Genomic DNA, 16,862 nt, shown 5'->3' with positions numbered 1-16,862 from the left:
TGCCTGGAAGCTGTACACCAGCTCCCTCAGCCAGTAAAGCAAGATGAGCGCAGCAACCCCAGAGTCGTCCGTGACTGGACCTAATGGTCAGGGGTCCCTTTACCTTTTAAGCATGCACAGTGGTACCTCAGGTTAAGTACTTAATTCGTTCCGGAGGTCCGTTCTTAACCTGAAACTGTTCTTAACCTGAAACACCACTTTAGCTAATGGGGCCTCCTGCTGCCGCTGCGCAATTTCTGTTCTCATCCTGAAGCAAAGTTCATAACCTGAAGCACTATTTCTGGGTTAGCAGAGTCTGTAACCTGAAGCTATGTAACCTGAAGCGTATGTAACCTGAGGTACCACTGTATAGGAGTCCAGCCTCAACTAGTAAAACTTCTGTTTGGGGAGAAAGTAGCTCTCCCAAAACGTTTCCAAAATCTGGTTGTGTTTTGTTTTGAAGACACAGGGGCAAAGCAAGAACAGCGCCCTCCTTCTGTTTTCCCAGGGGTGAATTTGAACTTGGGTATGCACTGCTGAGCGTGAGAGAGCAAACATCGAGTTTAGCCACTGAACCCCGTGGGTCTTAAGTTTTTGAGCAAACACGTGGGTAGGAATGGATCGGGCCAGAAAGCTTTGCAACGCGCCCCGCGCGCGCCCACGTGACTCGCGAGAAGCAAAGCCGTCCGGGTCGCCCTCGGCTGGGTCGCAGCAGCTGATGGCGGGAATCCCGCAGCTGCGCGCGCGCGCACCCTCCTCGGGCTTCAACGGTTTCAACGGCTCCGGCGCGAGGGACGGGCCATCCAATCAGCGCCCGGCCAGCCGCCGTTTTGGCGGGAACTAGAGCTGTGTGGAGAAACGACCCTGTGTTGCCTCCTTTTTACCTCAAACTTTGCTTTAAAAAAGGGTCACTTTTTAAAACTGACCCCGGGGAGCCTGTGAGCTCGAGGCCCTTTCCTCAAGTAAATAATAAATGGGAAAGATCATTTACAGTGCCGGATTTACTTATAAGGTTAACGAGCTATAGCTTAGGGCCCCACTCTCTTGGGCCTCTTAAAACATTTAAAGGAGAAAAAAAACTGGATGTACATTTCAAAAATATAAAATAAAATAAAACCTACATACAGCAACAGTGTTTTGTGTCCTGTAGGCTCCTATTTGTTGTGTGCAAATGGCTTTAGATACTTACTGTATTAGGTCCTTAAATTACCATATAGCATATATTCAACACAATAAACAGCGACAATTTGTTGTTGACAAAGGACAACGACATATAAAGGGCCTCATTACCTTCGGTAGCTTAGGGCCTCATCAAAACTAAATCCAGCCCTGATCATTTACCTCAGTCATATAAAAAAACAGGGCTTCCACTGTGTCTTTCTACTGTGGTTTACACATTTTTCCTAATGGAGAGGGCTCAAAAATAATTTCCCTATACTGTACTTTGTAATTCCTGTTCGTGGCCTAGAAAGGCTGCCCTGAGCTTTCTGCAGTGGAAGAACAGGATACAAATGGGATGTATTATTAATAATAGCTCACATGCAGCTTTGAATTTGATGGTGAATTGAACAATTAAGGAAGTGCTGTTAGGAAAATCTGAAGTAGATTATTTAACTAGTGTGTTCAAAAAAGACTTAAGGACGGACCAACAAGAGTCATTTCCTTTCTGACTGATTTCTTTTATTCAATATGTTAATAGTTCCAAACAGAGTCTCACACATGGCCAGCTCTGGAGAGACTGTTAGATAGTAATTTCACTATATTGCTCCTACTTTTTCTCTCATGTCCCTTACATACTTTGGAAATGTGTGGAATAACTTGGGATTCTGGAGAGTGAGTGAGTTGGTTAAAGATATATTAAAACTTATTTGTTTGTTTAAGAATGAATGCAAGACCCAAATGATGAATAATAGAGTATGATAAACCTTAACTGAAACTATGGAACTAAAAATATCCACTAAAACATTAATGTATCTTTCTTTATGTTATCCATTGTTAGATTTCTACTGGGTAATGAACTGAATCCTTTAAAATGGATAGCAATCTATTTCCAGAAGCAGCTTCCTCATTGATCTTTGGAGATATTAAAAGACGTGTTGGGGGGAAGAAGAACGGATCTCTAAAAGCTGGGAAGCTGAATGCTTCTCTGGCATGTAAAATCAAAACTAAGATAAGAAGTGAGTGTCAACTAAAATTTTGATAATATATGTAACTCTCAGAAAAATAAAATACTTGTAGACCTCCTTAGTAATAGCATTTTTTAAAATATCCAGTATAATATGTCATCCGAAATGAAAAAAGAGCCAATGTTTCATGAAACCTTTATTCAAATTATATTCAGCAATTTTGGGCCAATCACACCGTCTTAGCATAATTACACCTTTTGTTTTTACTGGTTTTTATGTTGCTGTTTTTAAAAAAGATATTGTTTGTTGTTTTTATGTTGTACAGTACTTGGTGGTTTTAAAATATTAAGTGGTTTATAAATGCTTCTAAATAAATAAACTAGTAGCTTGTACAAATAAAACAGGATAAGCTTAATAATGTTATGCATGTGGGCACAATGACCTTGAGGATCTGCCCCTCCCACTGCTACTCCTTACTGCCCTTTTCTTCATGGGCTGGCAAGGGTGTCTTCCCCAAAAAGTGCATGGAACTGAAGGAGAGGAAGCTGGAAAAGTAGCATACAGTGGTACCTTGGTTCTCAAACTTAATCCGTCCTGGAAATCTGTTCCAAAACCAAAGCATTCCAAAAGCAAGGTGTTCTTTCCCATAGAAAGTAATGCAAAATGGACTTTTAAAAACAACCTCTAAAACAGCAGTTAAACATGAACTTTACTATCTAACGAGACCACTGAGCCATAAAATGAAAGCAATGAACAATGTACTGCAGTCATGCAATCCATCAATCATTAGCAGAACTGGGTTCCACACAGTCACAAAAACAAAAAAAAAGCCACAAAAACACAAAATAAATAGCATAAACAGACAGACCTCAGCGTAACGCTCAAAATGGAAGCGTGGCACTCAAATCAGAAGCGTAACACTCAAAACGGAGCATGTTCAACTTCTGAAAAAAGTTTGCAAACCGGAACACTTCCGGGTTGGCAGTGTTTGGGTTCCAAGTTGTTTGAGTCCCAAGGCGTTTGAGAACCAAGGTACCATTGCACTTCCCATTTCTTCCCTCTTTCAGCTCTATGTGGTTTTCAAGATTTAGATTGGAAGCTGACAGAAAATGGAGCAAGCAAGAGAAGAGAAGTAAACAGGGAGGAGGTTAGGAGATTGGCCACCAGAGTGGCTGGTGTTCCTCAAAGGTTCAGTTTCACTCAGGGACCCCAAATGGTTGGCATCCCCTGTGATATTACTGTCTCTCAGACTGTATTGCCACTGCTGTTTATTGTGTACTCACAGTTTCCAGTGGTAGGTTTCTAATCTGTGTGCACATATTCTAAACGCATTGCTTCTCAAACCAGCTTCACACTGAGTGGATTTCTTAAGCCATTTCTAAGTTGTCTCTAGCCAAGTTGTGAACATGTTTGCACAGGGTAAAGACAACCTATTATGTACTGAAGTTCTCACCCTGGGCCAGCAGGGGGATACTGTAGATAGTTTTCACTCAGGTCCACATATGCAAATAAGGGATTGAAAGTGGCGTTCGGTGATTGGATAGTTACAGAAAGTGGTTACTGTTGCGTTGTAGTGGAGCTCTATATAAGCAGGATGGCTGAACCCTTCAGTTCAGTTCTGTTCTGGCCTGTGAATAAACAAGAGCTGTTTGAAGAATCGCTTGTGTCGTCTGATATGTTCACCCGCAACTTAACACAACTCTTCCCCATCAACGTCCCCTGATATGTACACAAACATAAACAAATCTAACCTTGCTGATGTGAACAGCTAGTGAGGAAAGCACTGTGAAATGCAGGGGGTGGGCAACCGCCGTGCTTTAAGGCAAGACCATTTTCAGTATGATATACTGTAGAATTTAATTCATTATCAAATCCTGATAATAAATATTCCCTTATCTGCACTACTCCTTAAATTATCATTCAGTAATATAGTATATGAGGGGTGCTGCTTGCATTCTGACTAAAGTCAGAAATTATAGAAAGCAATTTTCTAGAAATTAGAAAATATGGTGAGGCAAGATTACAAGAACTGTACACAAGAAAAAAGCACAATCTTTGTCATTCAAGCATTTTAACTAGAAAACTGTAATTGTTTAACTCTGCAGTCTTCAATATGCTTACTCAGATGTAAGTTCCTTTGAATGCAATAGAATCCACTCCCATGTAAGTGTAAGCCCAACAAGTAGTCCTGACCATATTAGCTACCCCAAGTATATAGGCCTGAAGGATTTTAGTATTTGTTTTTTACTATATTTGAATATGTGATATTTAAAGGTTTTAAATAAATAAATACAATTCCTCTCAATTAATTTTTAATAGTGAAGAAACAGAAGTTTTGGCACCTCCAAATTATTTTTTGTGTGTAGAGTGCAAGAGTATTAGCAATATCAGTATTTATTTGTATGTCTTCTGTATAACTATTCCATGGTTGTGGATATGAGTCTGGATGCAGGTTTAAAATACAAAACATTTTTTTAAAACATAAAGAAATAGAATAGATACATTTTTTAAACACACTGATACATAGGTGTTTTTTAAAATCCCAAATTATTATTTCATATTTTTATTTTATGCAGGCAACTCTTCACTTTTTAAGATTTCTTTGAAACACAATAATAAGGCTCTGGCCATGGCCCTCAGCGCAGAGAAAGAAAATTCTAGAAAGCTAAAAAATGAAAAGCTCTTATTACAGAAAGAAGTGGATGAGCTGCATTTGCAGAATGTTTTACTGCGCCAAAAGCTGAATCGTCTGGTATGTTCTGAAAAATACTATTTGAGCTATTACATTATTCATATATTGTGAAAATAAAACTTATGGGGAGGGATTCAGCTATGAGTCCCAAGGCACCCCCACAATCACCATACTCCCCAAATTGGCTGGGGGTGGGTCAGGTTGGAATAACCCCCAGAAGAGTGCATGTGGGAGGAGAGGGAATGCTTGCCCTGGTGGAATGCTCACCTTAGTGCAGTGTAAGCAGCTAGTAGCATCCATCTGTTCCAAAGATCCTGTTCAGTGGGATTTTGATAAGCATTATGATGCAAATGATATATCATAATGGGAATTACACCAGCGGTATGCACATGGGCATAGCCAGGATTTTGCAGGAGGCGGGCTAAACTGAGCTATTGTAGCCTTTTTAGCCTCGGGTGAGAAGAGCTTTGTGCCCGGGACGGGGAAATGGGAGTTAACAGACACTCAAGGAATAGTTTCAGAGAAAAAGCTTTATTTCTACCATCCGGGCTGGTAGAAGGAGCAAGTGTGATGATTCACAAAAAAAAGCACACGAGTTCACAGCCATTTGCACAGAGCATATACTATATTCCCCTTCAGTTCCCTCCCTTTCTCCTCTTCAAGAGTCCTGCCCCATGTTGTTTCCTGAGCATGAACAGAAAGCTCCTGTCTTGGGACTCTTTTGGACTCTTCCCAGGAAAGGGGGTTGAGAAGCCTTGCGTTCAGCATGTCCAAGATATGTTACCTTTCTCTTGCTCTATTGGCACAATTCCCGGAAAGAAAAGTTGCAAGTTGAATGTACCTTTTGGCAAGGTCAGCTAGCCTGAGAAGCAACCTTTGTTACAGCAGAGCTAAATGCTTCTGATGCTTAGCTAATGCCTTTTAGCTGCTGAGAAAATGATTTTGAGAAGCTTTGAGCCTGCTTTGGGGGGGGGTGACTTCGGGCCTAGGTGGGGTCACCTGTCCTCACCTCCTTCACTATCTGCAATGTGATTGATCAGTTAGTTAACTATTTTTATTTATTTACTTGATTTACGGGGGGGGGGTAGCTGCCCCCCAGCCTCTCTGCACCCCGGCTACAGTATGTCCATGAGTATACACATTTCTTCCCTGTTACATCAGAGCAAAATGTTTATTAGCTCTTGGTCACACTCAGACCCTGTGTGTGCATGCACGCCCAGCAACTGGAACTGTGCGCTCAAAGTTCCTTTTAAACAATGAACAATCACACAATCAGCCATTTGGGTAACACATTTTCTTCATCAGGTAAACACTAGTATACTGCTGAACCTTAATCTGTTCTGTATAAGGTACATTACTTTATGTGCAAAAGAGCAGAGGGGAAAATGCTCCTAGTTGGAGTGGGGGAAGGTTTCACAATATTATTTTTTATTTAAAAAAACCTTTAATGTTTTCTTGTTTTTAGATAAATTTCATCTCTTTAATGCCAAATAAAATATATTAATTTCTCAAAACTGCCTCTTTCTTTCCTCCAGGAATATAACTCTTTTTTATCATTGTTTTTCTCTAACTTTCTAACTGTGTTAAATAAAAGTTTTGATTATGTTTATATTTAATTTTTTGTATGCAGAATAAAATTCTCATAGAACTGGAAGCATTCATGAATAATAACATTTCAACTGCGATTGAAATGAGCACTCTTTCAGAGGTATGCTGCTTTGTGACACTTATTATCATAGGGTGAAGAGGGAATTGCTACTGTATGCCTTCATGTTTTGAAAATCAGTATAAAAACTGATTTGGTGATCAATATTCCTTTGGTTTTTCAGAAGTTAGCTGTGGATTTACTTTTGAGGTTTGATTAAAGTACAGATACAGCAGGACAAACATGTTGATCAAAACAATGGAAATCCAATTGTATTGTTGACATATTTATATAGATTTAAACATACAGCTAGATGACTTCAACTAACATAATACACAATATTGCTGTACTGTACTTTCTAGCAGTAAAATGATACCCAAGTACAAAATCAATGGTTTATTAATAAACTTTTTCTGTTATAAATGCTCAATATGTGCACAAGAAGAGTGGCATTTCAATGAAATAACTACATTATGTGAGCAAATATTTTATTGACCTGCATATTTGTGCTTTATACATATATCCCTAGTTTACAACTGCTAATCTTTACACTTTACATTACTGTATTAAAGTTGTTCTTTAATTAATGTTCTCATTGAAATAGTTTAACACTCAAAATCTTAATATATTGGTATGGGTGCAATTCTATACCCACAAAACTGGGAGCAAACCCCCTTCAACTGGAAATTATTTCTCTATAGACATACTGTACATAAAATTTCTCTTTAAGTGTTCTGAGCGTTTTCCTCTTTTTAAACAGCATATTCAGAAACCCTTAGCAATGGAAAAAGACCACTGCAACAGTTCTGGTCAACAACCTGAGATTTCTGATCAACCAATTAGGTAATATTTGAATTGATTTATTAATCTAGGTGGAAATCAAAACGTGAAACTTAAAATAAAACCTGCCAAAAGATTGTATTGATCAGGGCTATAATCCCACAGGTTCCTAAGGGCTGCTTTAAAGGCTTATTTATAGTTTAGTTTTTGTACTTATAAATAAAAAGAACTAGATATAATTAAACACAATTCATTAACAGTGTCATGCATAAACTGTGTTTTAGGCTGCAATCATATGTACAGTTTGACTGCTTGAGGGTGCAACTCTATACTTACACCCAGAAGTAAAGTCCATTAATGTTAGCAGGATTTACTTTTGAGTAGACATCTACTGTATAGGATTGCATAGCTAATCCTGCTGAGGTTAACAGGATTTAACTAGTATACATGCAGGATTATAGTCTTTGCTGGAAAAATACATGACAAAGACTCTGATCTTTTATGAACTGACATTTATGTGTATTTTGCCAACAAAAACATAATTTATACCTATACATGGTAATTATTGTTTGCAGGCTATTAGAAATAGCAATTTATACCTTAGGTTAAGGTAGTTTACAGTAGTACATGTGCTAGCAGTTTTTCTCCTTAGATGTAATCTCATACACTTCTGTTTTACAGTTAGATCTTGTTTCCTACTTATTTTGGGGGGGGGGGGTTTATAACACAAAATGTGATTCATTATTAGATTACAAATCCGTGCATTGTTATCTGGTAGTGTCCCACTGAACAAAGTGAAGTTTACTTATGAATTAAATGCTGAAGTGAATCCCATTTTCTTAACTCTCTTTCATAATAAATTGTTCTTTCAGAACTATCAGGCAGCATGTGAGCACTCAGACTGAAGAACATGATGGAAATCAGCAAAGTAACATTTCAGTCTGTGTAGCTGATGATCTTGTTACATCAAAGGAAACTGCAGCAGATCAAATCAATGCAGAGTTATTTGTGTCTGAAAAAAATACCTCAAAATCAAGTGAAACAAATAAAATAGAAACAGTATTTATTGCAAATAAATTTACAAAAGGTATACAGCATATTTTATTGCATTCACTTCATTTTCTGGGGTCCTTTCTCCCCAACAAATGTTGCAGAAAGCAATAGTCTCAATACAGGACTTTTAAAATATAATTTGTCGGCAGGAGAGGTATGGATTGTGACCCCGGCACGGTGGGTAGATGTCTTCAGCCCTTTCCCTTCATTGTAGTTCCTGTCCATATTGGGTCTCTGGTACATGCAATTTGTAAATGAAAAATACACCCACTGGAGGAATTTCACCCCAGTGCACATTGCATCAGGTCCACAGAAGGGGATAAAGGACTAAAGCACCCTACTTCCCACTCCATGCCTGTGTCTTGATTCAGATTGCGGGGGGTGGGGGGTGTTTCATGCTGGCAATCTATGTTTATAAAATCAGGGATAATAGAGCTAGATATATGATTCATGTCTCGTTCGAGTCTTAGAAAATAAATGAACATTTATGTTGGGACACACCAACACAGAAATGCATAATGTTACTCCAAATGTTTTTTCATTATATTTTAAATAATTAGGTACATAAGATGCTTTTATGTAAGCTAATTAAAACACTATAGCAGGTTACAGACCAATTTGAATAAAATAGCTCCAGTATCACTAGGTTTGTTCAGGTCTCCCATCTGATACTTATAAAAACACTGTTAACAGTTTCAGTTAAACAGATGCATGTTGTTGATATATAAATAGTTAATAATAATGGATGGGATTCCCCTGATGAACCCTATCAGCTGAAGCCCTGCTTTCCCTTCTACATGCTTCTCCCCAAATGGCTCTTGGGTGTCTGGAGATCCATCAGAACACCACAGGTGTAGGCAAGGGGCGAATGTCCCATCTGGCAAGCTGAAATTGTTTTTGAAGATTATAATAAAGCATGTTTCAAATGGAAAAACAAACTTTTCCTGTTTATGCAATGTAAATGAACCTGGTTTTGCTTTGTTTGCAGAAAATCCATCATGTTTGGATCAGATGTCTAGTAGGACCTTTAAGCTGGATCTGGATAATGCATCTTCTGTAGAAAAATATGAAAGACAATCAAAAGCACACAGTAGTCCTCTTCTAATCCATAGATATGTGACTGAACGGAAGAAACGAGGACTGTCCTGCACATCAAATATTCAGTCTACTATAAACAATTTTGAGAGTAAAACACAGCAAAATAGCATATTGCATTGTGACACTGACAAAGTCCACACTATTGGTCAGATAGCCCCAAAAGATGTTTCATGCACTAAATCATCTCAACCTAGAAAGGAGTCTGATCACATCGATAAACTATGTTTTATAAATGGTAAAAAGCCAGAAGAAACTGTATATGATGCTGACATGGAATTGACTGCTAGTGAACTAGGTGAGATACTCTTAATTAAATCAAAAGCCAAGGTTGAGAATGCTAAAATAGTAAAAACTGATAAAATTTCAGCAAATTTGAGAAAAGTGAAAACTAAAAGCACAGAAAAACAGATTGAGGATAAATATAACATTAAACCTAAAAAATGTAACGAGAAAGTTCCTAGTAATGGAAAAGTTAAAGATATTGATATTGTTGAATCTAAAAATGTTCTACTACCAGAAAAAGGATTGTTTCAAATGAGAAATGATCAGCAAATGAAACTGAAGAACACCAATAAACTTGGAGAAGATTTCAAGAACAGTAACAAGAATGACAGACAGGTGCATCCCCTAAGACTTGTAGACTTACAGCAAACAACTCATGTTTTAGAAAAAGAAAAAATGAAAGATAAAATTTTTGAAACAGCTCAGAATTCAGAAAACCAGGTCCCAGAACATGATTTTAACGTACCTGGTGGTAAATTACCATTAGAAGGTTATTCTATTGAAAGCTTGCCTCCAGTACAAAGCTGTGTGGTTTCAATACAGGATTTAGACATAAATGAGACCTATCCTGTTGTTTCCAAAATAAAAAAATCACATTACAGTGAAATGGAAAATGGGCAGTATTTGAAAGGGCCTAGATCAAAGGTATGCAATTCTAATAGCCAGACTATACAAGATGAAAAGACTGATATAAAAAGTGACTTTAATAAGAGAGAAGTGTCTTCCAATTTCGGAACAACAACAGAGAGATCTGCTCATGCTTTAGGTATTCCTAAAACAGATCAAATTAATGAAGAGTTTTCACATGGTGATAAAAGAAGAATTTTTGCAAAAGCTGGTAGGAAGACATACATTATATACCCAAGCTCTCAGAAAAAAACTTCTGTGAAACAAAAGTTACACGATGAAAATGTGTATACTGAGAATATCCATGAAGGAAATGAAAACATTCAAAGAAATTCCAATGTTCAGCATGTTACAATTTCATGTTACCTAAAGAAAGCGGCTGAATGTTGCGTTGAAACATCCGAAGAAAGGGTAGATTCTACACCAAACCCAAGCAAGAAGACCTATAGTGTTTCTTCATGTGATCAAGGTAAGAGCGTAGAGAAAGTAATTTCTAACAATACTGAAATAGCTACTGAGTTCCATAAAATTCAAAAAAACATTCCAGTTCTGAAAAACCCTGAAACATTGCAATTCTCAAGAATTTACCAAGAAGAAAATTACTATGCTTCCACAGAGAATGTGAACATAATTTGTAAAGAGTCTTGCAGCAAAAGACCAGTATCAAACTTTGGTATGTGTAGCTTTACTTTGGATATTAGGAAAGGCACTCTAGGTATTAGTCTGACTCTGTCAATTTCTGCCCCCGTTCCCCAATTTAATTGGGTGGGTATTGTGATTTTAATAATACTTGATTTAAATTCTTCAGATATACATCCCTGTACGAAGAAAGTAGAATATATGCAATTGAATAGGCCTGGACCATAGCCATTATGGATCAGGTAGTGTGCTCTGGGTGATTAGGAATCATGTCCTATGCTCTGGTTAGTATCTGGAAGCGCATGTAGCACTAACTGCTTTTCTGGTATGAAGTGATGCTTATATGTCCATCAGTGGTATCCTACAGGGGTATGCAGAAACTTTTGAGCTATATTTAAAAATCTAATGATTGTTGCCTCATATTCATGGCCTTCTTGCCCACTTCATATATCTGATAAAGTGAGCTATAATAGTCCATGAACATTTATGCCATACAATAAACTTGTTAATGGGTGGTTCCCTAGACCTGATAACAGAAAGCTGACTGCTCTTTATGGGGTTACACTTCCTCTGAAGGATATGTAAGTTGCGGGTACTTCTGGATCCATTGCTGTTCTTTGAAGCTCAAGTGGCCTCAGTAGCATTGAGTGCCTTCCATCAGCTTTGATAGGTGGCCCAGTTACACCCCTATATGGAGAAGGATAGCCTAAATTCTGTTGTCTATGCTCTAGTAACCTCTAGGTTAGATTACTGCAATATGTTATATGTGGGGCTGCCTTTGAAGATGATTTGGAAACTGCAGCTGATTCAGCGGCCAAGACGGTCTCAGCATGTAACACCAATCCTGGTCTGATTGCACTGGATACTGGTTAGTTTCCAGGCCTAATTTAAAGTGATGGTTTTGACCTATAAAGTCTTCTGCATATCAGGACCCTAATACCTCAAGGACCACCTCTCCCCTTAAGAACTGACCCAGACCTTGCAACTGTCATCTGAGGCCCTTCTTTGTATGCCAACCTACATGAGAGGTCTGGAGGGTAGCAACACAAGAACAGGCCTTTTCAGTGGTGGCTCCCCACTTGTAGAACACTCTCCCTAGGGAAACTTGCCTGGGACAATTTTTACATATATTTAGACCAGGCAAAATATTTTGTTTTTAATCCGCTCTTTGGCTTTTAATCATCTATGGCTTTTTTTTTTCATGGCTGGAATGTTTTAGTGTACAGTGGTACCTCGGGTTACATACGCTTCAGGTTACATACGCTTCAGGTTACAAACTCTGCTAACCCAGAAAAAGTGCTTCAGGTTAAGAACTTTGCTTCAAGATAAGAACAGAAATCGTGCTCCAGCGGCACGGCGGCAGCAGGAGGCCCCATTAGCTAAAGTGGTACTTCAGGTTAAGAACGGGCCTCTGGAACGAATTAAGTACTTAACCCGAGGTACCACTGTACAGGGTTTGTTTTTGGGGTTTTTAAAAGAAAGTGTTGGTTTTAATGTATGTATACAGGGCTTGCTTAAAATATTGTAAGTCATTTTAACTTGCTGTGGCAAAAAATTAATTATAGAATTGTAGAGTTGGAAGAGACCCTGAGGATCATTCAGTCCAAACCCCTGCAACGCAGGAATATGCAGCTAATCCCATACAGGGATCGAACCTGCAACCTTGGTGTTATCAGCACCATGCTGTAACCAACTGAGCTATCCAGTTGACTGATAAATGTTAACAATAATAATTAAAGGGAGACACAGTGGTTAAATATGGTGAACATGCACAACAGTTATGTGATTGATTGCAGTTCACAAGTATGTGTCGCTCTGTGTTCACAAATGTGCAACATCCCTTCACACTCTATATAACGTTTGCCCTCCATGTAATCAGACATTGTACTTCTATGCTACCAGTTGTATTGCCTGATGCAGTAGGTGAGGAAATAACATTAAGAGTTCTCACTTCAGCTATGTTTCAGTTGCTAAAACTGGGAATATTACAGCATCTACTTTTTACAAATCACAAAGTTCATTTCAAATACCATGGCTTAACTTGTGTTTGATTAATTAATTACAGTTTCATCCTGTCGGTCTTCCAGAGAGAGCTATGTTGCCCACCAATATTTTATCCTCACAACAGTTCTGTGAAATAAATTAGTTTTAGAGAGGGTGACTGTCCAAAGCCACCAAGTATCATGGTTGAACAAAATCTGAACTCGTCTCCCCAATTTAAGTTTGGCATGCAATCAACCACACTACTGTGTCTCAAAAAATATATCTTTATTATTTTTTCAAGTTTGCTAACGTTCCAAATATTTTTGCAATTAATGATTCAATAATAGCTGTAATTTCAGGGCGTAAGCCTCTTCAAGAACTGACAAATATCAAAGCACCTTCCCTTCCAAAACCCAATAAAGACTTAGAAGAAAATTCCACATCACCTGTTAGACGCAGGCGAGCTACAGTTTGCTACAAAGAACCCAAAATCAACAGGTTAGTTTTTGTCAGATGGTTTCTTTTTGTTTTGTTATATTTAAATATTTTTCAAAGTATGCTTGACACCTTATTCTGTAATTGGCATTTATCAAGCATATTTATTTTATGGAAACATACAGTTGTACAAAAAAGAATCCCAAAAGTGACCCAGAAACATTTTAGGAGAGTAGAATAATTACTTTGTGAGAGTTTATTGAAATACTTTCCATAATCATGACAGTTGAGACTAATAATACCTAAAATTTAGGTTTGATTTTAAGGAATAACACATACACAGAGAGACAAAGCTGCAACCCATACTCAAACTAGTCTAATAGTGCAATCCTATCCTCACACTTCCTAGGACTTGGGACTCAGCTATATAGCTGCAAATAAATAACATTTTAAATACCGTATTTTTCGCTTTATAAGACGCACCAGACCACAAGACGCACCTAGTTTCTGGAGGAGGAAAACAAGGGGGGGGAAATTCTGAATCTCAGAAGCCAGAACAGCAAGAGGGATCGCTACGCAGTGAAAAAGCAGCAATCCCTCTTGCTGTTCTGGCTTCTGGGATAGCTGTGCAGCCTGTATTCGCTCCATAAGACGCACACACATTTCCCCTTACTTTTTAGGAGGGGAAAAGTGAGTCTTATAGAGCAAAAAATACGGGTATGTTGTAAAGTGGAATATACGAATGGGACACTAGATGGCAACAGTGAGCTATGCCAAATTCAAGGTATTTTTTTCAAAACATTTTTTAAAAAAGCATTTTCACATCATTTTTTATGTGTGTGATTCCACCTAAGTCCCATTAAACCCATATTTTTGAGTAGACATGAAGGAGATGGATCTGTATTAGTCATTTCATTGCCTCATAAAAAGAAACATGGGTGCTGACGTTTTGCAAGTGGAGCACGAGCACAATTAGTACACCTTTCTGGAATCACACAGCTGCTATGACTTTTCTAAATGTACACAGATTTTTGAGGGGCTTCTTGTGTGAATCTAAGCTAATCTAGTATAGTGACTATATCACATACCAGTAATTTCAAGTACCCCATTAGAGAAAAAGTTCAAAACTACCATCTCTCAATCAACTGCAGCTTATTGCAAAATACAAAGAATTTACTTATGTATTTTTAGGGCTGTAAAGGGGGAGGGGATGGGTTTTTTATTCCCAGGTAAGTAGAGTTAGGATTGCAGCCAAAGTGTCTTAATTAGAGGAATGACTATTCTGTATGAATTCTTATACTAAGTAAAATTTATGAATGATATTTGCCAGAAAAGCTCACCAGTTCTATTCTCAGTGCCACTAGTGATTCAGTTATTTTTGTCTTTCAGCAAATTGAGGAGAGGAGATAAATTCACAGATACAGAGTTTCTTAATGTTCCAGTCTTCAAAGTCAGAAACAAACAAAGCTTTAAAAGTAAATCAAGATTACTCTAAAGAGGATATACAGAAAAGTTCCTACTAGTATGTTGTATCTACTTTTTAAACAATTTTTATTATTTCTTCTTTACTAAATTCCACTGACTCAATTTTTATTTGAACTAGATTGCTTTCTTCCACTCTCTTTTTAATCAGAATGAACGAGGTGAGCAAAAGTATATCTACACAGACAAAACTTTAGTGTTGATAGTTTATGTAAGTTTAAGCATTTCGTAGCATCTTTTGCGTAGCATATTCTACTTTAAAACTGCTGAATTAAAGTTTCCAAGTTTTGCACACAATGTAAAGTGAATATAATTATTTCAGAGGATAACAGAAGTTTTCCATTTTACTTGGGAAAGTAGTCTTTCTCACAGCCTGAACCAATTCTGAGTTACAGCTGTTGTGTCTTGTATGTAGAGCCCTATATAAAAACATGGGGTGACCAAATGACAAGTGAGGACGGGGTTCTTATACAAGATAAGGAAGGTTGGTCTAGAATAGATACCTTCCCCTTGCTTGCTTCTAACAAGAAGAAAACCCTCTGCTACCGTTCCCTGCATTGATATGATTTTGATAGGAGTTTGGGATCTCTTCCTAAATGGATTTTGTCCTCCCCTTCTTACCATCTGTCTGCTCTCTCTTTATTGTACAAAAGCCTTGTGACTGCACCATGAGGTGAGTGTTCCTCATGAATTTTCCTTTGCACAAAAGCACTACTGCAAGAAGTAGAATCAGCTCCTGATGCCAAATCAAGCAGGCAGAGGATACTTTGTATAGACTGGGAACCCAAGCCTATTCCTGTGCATATGCAAGACTGAGCTGTTTATGCGAGGTTTAAATGTTCCTTTTTCAAGAAATGTGAAACCTACATTGACAGCAATGTACATTTTATATCCATTCAATGTTTCCCCTAGCATTAACAATATTTAAATATGGCACAACTAGCAAGAACACTTTTGGCTTCTCACAAAATATGTCCACCTTCCATGACAATGAGAAAATACTCAGAGAACCTTCTACCTGGAGAAATACTTAGCCACCGAAAAGTGTATAAATAAAATGTGACAATAATGGAGGAGCCAGGGTGGTCAATTTCATATTCTCTAATTTTGTCTTTACATTTAATTAACCCTGTTTTCTAATCACTCCTGTGATTTGCTGTGCTTCCAATTCATTTGAAACATTATCTTAATATTAAGGGCTATCCCCATGTACCATAACAACAACGGTATAAATAATAAAATCATCATCATCATCATCCTGAAGTATAAATAATCCTGTATTCCTGTCCCCTACATAATAGCAGGTGCCACTAGGTAAAGGTAAAGGACCACTGACAGTTAAGTCCAGTCACAGACAACTCTGGGATTGTGGCACTCATCTCGCTTTACAGGCTGAGGGAGCCGGCGTTTGTCCGCAGACAGTTTTTCCAGGTCATGTGGTCAGCATGACTAAGCTGCTTCTGGCGCAACGGAACACCGAAAACTAGAGCAGTGCACGGAAACGCCGTTTACCTTCCCGCCGGAGCGGTATCTATTTATCTGCTTGCACTTTTTGGCGTGCTTTTGAACTGCTAGGTTGGCAGGAGCAGGGACCGAGCAACGGGAGCTCACCCCGTCGCGAGGATTCAAACCGCCGACCTTCTGATCAGTAAGCCCAAGAGGCTCAGTGGTTTAGACCACAGTGCCACAAAAAAACAAAAACAGAGGAATAAGAAGGCCAAAAAGTGTGCCTTAAGTGTCTCAAAATGGGGATCAGGAGGAAAATGTAGTGCTTATCATACTGATGTTTCAGGCACTATGCAATAGGTGTTCATAACACACTTGTTTTCTGAGAAAGCTTTGCTTTTAATTTCCCCCAACCCAGCAACGCTCCCAGTCAGCTTTTTACCATGGGAAAAGCTGTGGCCTGCAGTGATTGAGCCAGTGTCCAACATGAATATACACATGGAAATGAATGGCTGTATGGCAGGAATGTTGTTTCTAGGTAGCCTGGGGGCCTGAACCCTGAGCCTTTTCTTCCAGACCCTACATCTCCTGTCCC

The 16,862-nt window shown here is 38.3% G+C and overlaps 1 protein-coding gene and 1 long non-coding RNA gene across 12 annotated transcripts in view; one reads left to right on the top strand and one right to left on the bottom strand.

The window, feature by feature from the left end:
- LOC309525723 overlaps positions 1–16,862 on the bottom strand; it is a 96,172-nt gene that overhangs the window by 37,191 nt on the left and 42,119 nt on the right. The gene's annotated exons all lie outside the window — the stretch shown is intronic.
- Positions 823–15,118, top strand: SGO2 (shugoshin 2). Of its 11 annotated transcripts, none has more exons than XR_014222298.1 (9): positions 823–941; positions 1,979–2,156; positions 4,682–4,857; positions 6,428–6,505; positions 7,203–7,285; positions 8,095–8,309; positions 9,264–10,751; positions 11,091–11,205; positions 13,264–13,371. XR_014222298.1 is itself a non-coding variant. In XM_082234316.1 (9 exons), exons 2-9 carry the CDS (start codon positions 2,012–2,014, stop codon positions 14,832–14,834), a joined length of 2,430 nt encoding a protein of 809 aa, XP_082090442.1. In that variant the 5' UTR covers positions 823–941; positions 1,979–2,011; the 3' UTR covers positions 14,835–15,118. The 11 variants fall into 11 exon arrangements, 10 of the variants coding, with proteins under 10 accessions (XP_082090442.1, XP_082090441.1, XP_082090438.1 ...); XM_082234316.1 differs by lacking the exon at positions 11,091–11,205 and adding an exon at positions 14,729–15,118 and having other exon boundaries at positions 13,264–13,402; XM_082234315.1 differs by lacking the exon at positions 11,091–11,205 and adding an exon at positions 14,729–15,118 and having other exon boundaries at positions 13,252–13,402.

The sequence above is a fragment of the Podarcis vaucheri genome, assembly GCF_965113315.1.
Source record: "Podarcis vaucheri genome assembly, chromosome: 1".
Classification (NCBI taxonomy): domain Eukaryota; kingdom Metazoa; phylum Chordata; class Lepidosauria; order Squamata; family Lacertidae; genus Podarcis; species Podarcis vaucheri.
The sequence above is the reverse complement of the archived record's forward strand: the minus strand, read 5'-3'. Positions and strand labels throughout refer to the sequence as shown.

Excerpts from the sequence above, each read along its gene's own strand:
- SGO2 (XM_082234307.1), top strand. The coding sequence starts at position 2,012 with ATGGATAGCAATCTATTTCCAGAAGCAGCTTCCTCATTGATCTTTGGA. Across the intron at positions 2,157-4,681 it reads AATCAAAACTAAGATAAGAA|GCAACTCTTCACTTTTTAAG; the intron begins GTGAGTGTCAAC and ends TATTTTATGCAG. Across the intron at positions 6,506-7,202 it reads AAATGAGCACTCTTTCAGAG|CATATTCAGAAACCCTTAGC; the intron begins GTATGCTGCTTT and ends CTTTTTAAACAG.